This window comes from Saxophila tyrrhenica, assembly GCF_035928015.1.
Source record: "Saxophila tyrrhenica strain CCFEE 5935 chromosome Unknown scaffold_23, whole genome shotgun sequence".
NCBI classification, from domain to species: Eukaryota; Fungi; Ascomycota; class Dothideomycetes; order Mycosphaerellales; family Extremaceae; genus Saxophila; species Saxophila tyrrhenica.
The window spans coordinates 263,786-271,503 of record NW_027041755.1 but is presented as its reverse complement, the minus strand read 5'-3'; the positions used below and the strand labels follow the sequence as shown (position 1 = coordinate 271,503).

Sequence of the window (7,718 nt, the reverse complement as noted above, 5' to 3'; positions counted from 1 at the left end):
GGGGCAGTAAAGGGATTTATAGCATCGCCTTGGGGCTGCAACGACTGCGTTGAATACCTTTCTGCTAACCACATATGAAGCCAACATTCCTCTGAACGTTCGGTCACCCATAGATGCTGGCTTTGCTTCCTTGAGCAGTCTTTCCTAAGGTACCTCCTTATCCCTTCTCTCGACATACCCAAGCGCGTTCGTGGAATGGTATATTTCTCGTTAGCTGTCGGTCAGGCGTGTCTCTTGAAAAGCTTTCCAGCTGCGAACTCGGCATCCAGCTTCTTCACCTCTTCCGCCACCGCCACCATCGCCATCAGCTTGCTACGGACAGCGGTGCAAGTGTCGACTCCATAGAAGATCCCTTTGAAGTTACGTTGACGAAATCCACCGAAGCAGAGCCGAAGTCAATGCAACGTAAAAAACCAACGGCGTTTCGCGGAGAAAAAAGGACGCGACGTCTCGGAGCGAGGCCCACCTCCAGACGACCAAGATCGGCCCAGACCACTGTTGGGGGGCAGTACCTGGCAAGTGTATACTTTTTCTGGCATCCTCTCTCCTTACCGTCTCTATATCCCTCCTGTACATATCGTAGGTTGCACTCCACTCCATCCTCTCCTTGCTTCCCAACAACCTCCTCCGCTTCCATCCCATCCCATCCCACCAGTCAGCCAACATGGAGCACTTCCACCGCACCAACCCCACCGCCTTCGGCCCCAGCAGAGGCAGCAGCGTCTACTCCACCTCCTCCTCCACTGCCGCCAATCCCCGCTCCACCTCCCCTTCCTACGCCGAAAGCACCACCAGCACCTCCTCCCGCCCGGCTTCCACTGTACCTTCATACATGAACGCCCCCGTCACGCGGAAACCCATCGGCAAGCGACCGATGAGCACGGCGAACGCGCTGGACTACCAGGACGGGAAAGAGACGACGGCGGAGCAGCAGCAGATACCCGCTACGGCGCCTGTGGCTTTGACGAAGGGGGTGTTGGTTCTGGCGGTCGCGAGGGAGGTGCATCCGAAGACGATGGAGTATTTGGGGGTGATGTTGCGGAAAGGGGCGTATTCGCGGGTGGTGGTAGTGGGGTGTTTTGAGTGGGAGGGGCAGTTGAAGCAGTTGAAGATGGATTTGTACGCGCTGTTGGGGAAGTTGGGGTTGGAGGTGGGTGTGCAGGTGGAGTTGCGGGGGAGGTGGAGTGGGGAGGTTGTTGGGGAGGTGGTGGAGAAGGCGCTGGCGGGGGAGCAGCTGTTGCATGGGGTGTTGTGCTGTCCGTCGTTTGGTACGGGTAATTCGGATGTGTTGCAGCTGGATGAGGCTGCGTTCGCGGAGGAGTGGAGTGGTTCGGTCAACTTCCTGCGGAATCTGGCGAGAGCGACTGTGCCGCGGATAAAATCGAATGCTACCTCGAGAGCGGCGTCTGGGTACTTTGTCGTCACCGAGCCGGCGCAGATGAGCCCGGTGTCTGCTGTATGCAAAGCTGCTTGTGACCGGATCGTCGTCATGCTGGCTGATTCCAACTTGCGATTGACGATTGCCTATGCCGACACTGTGCTCATACCCGAGCCAGAGCCTGTGGAAACGAATGGCAAGCTGGACCTTCAAACAGACGCTCTGCAGTATGATTATTACCAGGACGACTTCCAGGGAGGAGAGTCACCGACGAAGCTCTGGAATATGTGGGCTTTACAGGATCAGCTGAACAATTCGTGATGCTGAACAGTGATGAAACTGTTTCTACGTTGAAGCTATCATCTACTCCCAATGCCACCTCTTCCGCGCAAACTTCGCCACATACACCAGCGCGACCAACACCGGCACTTCGATCAGTGGACCAACCGTCGCAGCCAGTGCTTCCTGCGACCCAGCTCCGTACGTTGCGACCACCACGGCAATCGCCAGCTCGAAGTTGTTGGATGCTGCCGTGAAGCTCTGCGTCGCACTCACTCGGTACCCAAATCCAAACTTCCACATCAAAAACGCCGTAAAGGAGAAAATGACCAGGAAGTACACCACCAACGGCGCCGCCACCCTCAGCACCGACGTGATCTGCTCCACCACATGCAACCCCTGCGAAGCAAACAGCACCACAATCGTATACAGCAGTCCGATCAATGACCACGGCCCCACGAACCGAATGAAGTAATGCTGATACTTCTGCTCCCCCAACACCCTCCTTAACACCAGCCTCGTCACCACCGCCGCACCAAGCGGAATCCCCAGGAAAACCGCCACGGACCTCGCAGAGGTCTGGTAGAGCTGATCGTCGAACTGGCTCCGATCGTGCGACACCACGCGCACATAGAACACCGCGAACGGCGCAAATAGCACCATCTGCAACACCGAGTTGAAAGCCACCAGCACGGCGCAGTAATCTCCATCCCCGCCCGCCAGATCCGTCCAGATCAGCACCATAGCAATACACCTCGCCACGCCCACAAAAATCAACCCATCGCGTAGTCCCTGCCTATCCGGCAAAAACGCCCATGCGAGTGCCGTCATGAACAACGGCGCCACAATCCAATTCAGCACGAACGAAATCGCTATCTGCCTCCACAACGCCCGGGTTTTCAGCAGCAGATGCAGCGTCTCGAAGCGCACTTTGCACAGGATCGGGTACATCATTACCAGCAGCCCGATTGCGATGGGGATGCTGACGCCGACGAAGGTGCCGCGTTGCAGGGCGGGCCCGGTGCTGGGGACGAGGGCGCCGAGCAGGATTCCGAGGGCCATGGCGAGGAGGATCCAGAGGACGAGGAAGCGGTCGAGGAGGGAGAGGCCGCGGAAGGGGGGTGGGGGTGGGGGTGGGGGGTTGTCTGCTAGTCGTCCGTCTAGTTGTACCGTTAGCAGAGCAAGATATTTCAGACCAGTCAGGCACTGTACATACCGTTGTCGTAGTTCTCTGTTCTCTCCCCATCATTCTGGCCAGTCGATTGTTTCTCCAGCTCGCCGTCGTCCGTAGTGGAAGTATCCTGGTGGCGAACATCCCCCAACCCGGCGTTCGCCTTGGGATCGTGAGCGACGCTATGCTCGACCGTGTCCATTGTGATTGACTTGGGAGGAATGTTGATTGCAGGTGTTGATACAATAGAAAGAGAGTAAATTTATACGTCGACCAAAGACTTGACTACGATCTGCAAGCAAAGGCGGCCAAGGCGCAGAGACTAGCAGCCAATCAGAGCTGGGCAGTGACATGCTGCTGCGAAAAGGCAAAATGCCTCGGGCGAGATCCTCCGATGAGGCATCTGCTCTTTGGCTGGCTGCTGTCTGTTCTGGAGCGGTTGTCCTACTTTGCGAGGGAGGAAAAGAAAAAGTTTAGTACTACTACTGATCATGCATTGTTGAAGCGATGAAATATGTACCCGAACCACAACAAACGCCTGTTGAACCTGTTGAAACCCCCATTCAACCGCCAGACTCCACGCTCCACGCTCAAACCACACTCATTCGTGACTCGTCTTCCCTCCCTCCTATTGACTTAATAAACACCTCACGGCCTCCACTGAAACCCCGGATGCTTCCAGTCCAAATCCTGAATCTCCTTCTGCCCCTTGCCCGCCAACTCGGCCTCGACGTCCTTCTTCGCGCGTCGCTTGTTATCCGCTTTCATGAACAGCAGCGTGCAGATCGACGCGATCAAAATTATACTGGAAGTGGCGAGGTTCAAACCGTTGCCGATGGGGAAGTTGGGCGCGTCGAAGGGCAGGAAGGTCCAGGTGGAGATGAGGCCGCCGATGTTGCCGAACATTACGATCGTGCCGCTGGATAACAGAATTAGTTTGCTATGGTAGGGGAGGATGCGTGGGGAGGGATAGCTTACATAGCGGCGGAGCGCGAGGTATCTGAGACGACGTTCGCGGATCCCTGGGCGTTGCAGAGGGCGCCAAAGGAAAAGGCGCCGATGGCGATGAGGAAGGTGGCGCCGTAGCGGACCATGGAGGCTTCGGTGGCGAGGAACATGATGTATCCGACCATCATGAAAGGGGCGGAGATGATCATGAAGATGAGGCGTTTGTCGAAGATGGTTGAGAGGAGGGGGAGGAGGACGGTGAAGAAGGCTCCGACGACGTATGGAGGTACGGTGTGCAGTTGGAGCGAAACGACGGAGGCTTCGGGGTAGATTGTCGCGACGATGGTTGGGGCGAAGAAGGCGAGGCCTTGGACGGTGATGTTGTCGAGGAGGAAGATGAAGGAGGTTGAGAGGACGACAGGGTTGAAGATGCCCATGAGGATCTTCTTGACGTCGATGTGGTCCAGCACTTCGGTGGTGGAGACCTGGGAGGTGTTAGTATGTACACGAAGAGGTTTGGAGGGCCGCAGGAGGACGTACACGCTCCGACTTCACCCTAGCAATCGCCAGATCCTTCTCATCCTGACTCAGCCACTTGGCAGTCTCAGGCCGATCCGTAAGCGTGAAGAAAGCGATAATGGCCAGACCGATAGTGATGATCCCCTCTATCAAGAAGATCATCCGCCAGCTCCTGACACTCCCGACCGAATCTAGGGTCAGAATCGCAGAGGCCAGAAGCCCACCAAAAGCACCCGCCAGAGGAGCCATGACGATGTACAACGACAATCTCAGGGCGAGCTCGCTTCGACGATACCATCTGCTCAGGTAGTAGGCAATACCCGGTAGCATGCCGGCTTCGAAGATTCCCAGAACGCTGTATCACCCCATTAGCCGTGGCCCATGAAACACAAGATACCTCATAACTCACAATCTCACCCCAGCAGCCTCCCCCTTAGTATCTGTCCCTCCATCAGTTACCCTTCCCCCACATCATCAAGACGCAGCGAGTACTCACGAACAAAAGCCGTCCCCAACGAGCAAATCCCGAACCCGAGCGTCGTAGCCGGAATGAACCATCCCGGCCCAATCCACTTATTCAACAGACTACACGGGATTTCAAACACAATGTACGAGACGTAAAACACCGACAAGACGGTGCTGTAGTCGTAGGATTCCGGGTCGAGGTGGAGGTCTTCTTCTAGGCCGGCGAGGCGGGCGTTGCCTGTCGTATATCACATACGTTAGGGGAGGGGTGTTTTGGAGGGAAGAGAGGGGGACGAACCGATATTCGCCCGGTCAATGAAGCAGAATAGATACAGCAGCGCCACCGTAGGCACGATGTACAGGTCGATCTTTAGACGAAGGCGGCGTTCGGCGGCGCGGTCGAACGTTACGAGGGCGCGGCCGTAGCTGTTGCTCTGTCAATATACGTCCTGTTGGGTGGTATGTGGCGTCGTGGGGGATGATGTACTTGTCTGTCGCCGCATGTCCTGCAGAAACCGCTTCTCAGTATACGAATGGCATGAGGATGGGGGAAAGGGACAAAGCACACCTCTCTCAGCAGCATCGTGCGCGCTCTCCTTGTGCGCTCCGATATCTTCCTCGCGCATCTGCTTGGTGTCCGGTGGCGGGCTTGAGTGATTCATCGTCCTGTCAAAGCCTTTGGCTTATACCTTTCCGGATGAGTTTTGAGGAACAAGTGCGTCCACGTTCACGGATCAGCAGGACTACTTCTGAGGTCTTTATCACTTCCAGCCCTTCTCGCTTGTCAACGCAAACCCGCATGCACGATCCGATGCAAAAGCTGGGGAAGATGCTGGCGACAAGAGCTTTCGGGTGCAGTGGTGGCGGCGAATAGACACCTTGGCGAAGGCCTTGGACACCTTGGCGGGGCAAAGGCATTTTCGTGCGGCATCTGGGGTGTTGGATAGGTAATCACTAGAATTGCAAGGGATAGTTACCGTTGGTGTGTGGTTGTTAGGATGCGATCAGCACAACATGCAGCAGACGGAGCTCGAGGGTTGGGGGCCACGGGAGCGTCGTGGGTTGGCACGTGGAGATAGACGCGAACATGACACAGGAACTGGTGCAACGAAGTACTGGGACGCTTGCGCTCATGTCGTGATGTATAACATGTCGTGCTCGCTCGCTGTCTACGCTCAGCGTCGTTCCGTTGCGAGTACCGCATCGTCGTATGGCCGTTGCCACTATCCAGCAATGCCAACGAAGTCATAATCTCTCACAATACCCTTCGTCTCTTACCATACCGCAGATCACACCCCTCCCCCCAATAAATACTCCACCGCCCCCTGCACGCTTCCCCCACTCCGTCTCAACGCCGAAACATTCCGCTCAAATTCATAGAACCCCATGTCATTCAACTGCCGCAACTGCTCCTCATACCTCTCCTCCGGGGGCCGGTTATCAGGCGGTTGCTGCGGTTGCTGTCCACCACCGCCGAAACCACTGCCCTCGCCGCCCATTCCGCCAAACATGTTCGCGAAGGCGGCGGGGTTGAAGCCGCCGAAGGGGTTTGGTTGTTGGGGGTTGGTGCCTTCGGTGTTGCCGGAGGGGTTGGAGGGGTTGTTGCCGCCCATACCGCCGCCCATACCGCCGCCGCCCATCATGTTCATCATTGATTGCATCATTTCTGGGTTCTGCATCATTTGTTGTGTCATTTGTGCGAGAGGATTGGAGTTTTGGCCAGAGCCGTCTTGGTTTTGTGCCTGGCCACCGAAGAGGTTGTCGAAGGGGTTCGCTTGGTTTTGGTTTGCACCTGCGCCTGCTCCGCCCGCGCCAGGAAAGAGTGCTGCGAAGGGGTTGGCTGCTCCGCCGCCGGTGGTTGGAGCTCCTGTCGTGTTGGTCTGGCCTGGCGTTGGACTTGTTCCATCACCCGTCGCTGCACCCTCTGCTGAAGGCGTCGTGTCTGTCTGCCCTGGCATTGGGAATGCACTCTGTCCGCCACCTGCACCATCCCCGCCCATCGCTCTCTGCATCTGCATCTGCATGCGAATCATGTCTGGGTTCATCATCATCCGCCTGAACTCCGGGTTCTCGATGGCTTGCCGTGCCATGGGGTTGTCTCTTATCATGGGATTCTGGCGGAGCATGTCGATGACGGCGGGGTTGTTCATGGCTTCGTTCATTTGGGAGGCGAAGTTTGGGTCTTCCAGTAGACGCAGCATCTGATCTGGGTTGGGTGGTGCGCCCATCCCGCCGTCTGCGCCGAATGCATCCATGCCGGGTAGGCCGTGGAATCCAGCATACCGAGCGCCTGTCAGCTGTGCGAGTGGGTTGGAAGCGCCGGTGCCAGCTGCGATGTTGGAGGGCACATTGCTTGCTGGTTGGCCAGCGCCAGGTGGAACTGCTGTGCTGCCGCCTTGGTTGGCTGGATTCTGCCGGCTATTGCTCTCTGCCCCCCGTACAAGATGTACCGTGTTGCCATCCTTGATCTTGCATGAGCCGACAGTATCCTGATCCTTCAGCACGCGGCCAGAGTAGATCAGCCGCTGTCTTTCGGGTGGGAGATTTGCATATTCTTCGGTTGATAGCTTCTGCTTCAGGTCTGCCACGCTGGTTGAGGTTGAGATGGTGATGACATATTTCGCATCCGCCGAGGACTTGACGTTGAAGGTAATCTGCTGCTCCTGCTCCGTGTCGGCCATGACGGCCTGTTTGCAAGTGGTAGCTGTGCCGTATCTGCTCTCGCTTTCGCCGTTAGGTGTGCTGCAGTAATCGCCCGACCTGGTGATAGTCTTGGTGAGCAGTAGCTGGAGGCTGGATAGGTTTGATGTGGATCAAGGTATTGGAAAAGGCAAGGTGTCTTGGAGTGGTGTGTGGTGTTGGATGCTGCAATCGAACGTGTTCGAGCCTCACAGAAGAACGGAAACGGCGAACGGCGCTCATGACGTCTGGCCGATTATTAGCTGGGTGGCTATTCGT

General features: G+C 56.6%; 4 protein-coding genes across 4 annotated transcripts; 1 reads left to right on the top strand and 3 right to left on the bottom strand.

Annotated features, from left to right (window-relative positions):
• Window positions 1–664: 664 nt before the first annotated feature.
• On the top strand, window positions 665–1,699 carry LTR77_010494 (uncharacterized protein; the record flags this gene model as incomplete). The annotated part of the gene is made up of 1 exon (XM_064807713.1): window positions 665–1,699. One exon carries the CDS (start codon window positions 665–667, stop codon window positions 1,697–1,699), a length of 1,035 nt encoding a protein of 344 aa, XP_064654222.1.
• A 42-nt stretch (window positions 1,700–1,741) lies between these two features.
• On the bottom strand, window positions 1,742–3,030 carry ARR3_1 (arsenicals resistance; the record flags this gene model as incomplete). Its single annotated transcript, XM_064807712.1, has 2 exons — window positions 1,742–2,817; window positions 2,874–3,030. 2 exons carry the CDS (start codon window positions 3,028–3,030, stop codon window positions 1,742–1,744), a joined length of 1,233 nt encoding a protein of 410 aa, XP_064654221.1.
• A 446-nt stretch (window positions 3,031–3,476) lies between these two features.
• On the bottom strand, window positions 3,477–5,422 carry LTR77_010492 (uncharacterized protein; the record flags this gene model as incomplete). The annotated part of the gene is made up of 8 exons (XM_064807711.1): window positions 3,477–3,747; window positions 3,807–4,261; window positions 4,317–4,650; window positions 4,705–4,735; window positions 4,792–4,998; window positions 5,059–5,186; window positions 5,248–5,266; window positions 5,329–5,422. The coding sequence occupies 8 exons, from the start codon at window positions 5,420–5,422 to the stop codon at window positions 3,477–3,479; spliced, it is 1,539 nt and encodes a 512-aa protein (XP_064654220.1).
• A 627-nt stretch (window positions 5,423–6,049) lies between these two features.
• On the bottom strand, window positions 6,050–7,441 carry LTR77_010491 (uncharacterized protein; the record flags this gene model as incomplete). The annotated part of the gene is made up of 1 exon (XM_064807710.1): window positions 6,050–7,441. One exon carries the CDS (start codon window positions 7,439–7,441, stop codon window positions 6,050–6,052), a length of 1,392 nt encoding a protein of 463 aa, XP_064654219.1.
• Between the last annotated feature and the right edge of the window lie 277 nt (window positions 7,442–7,718).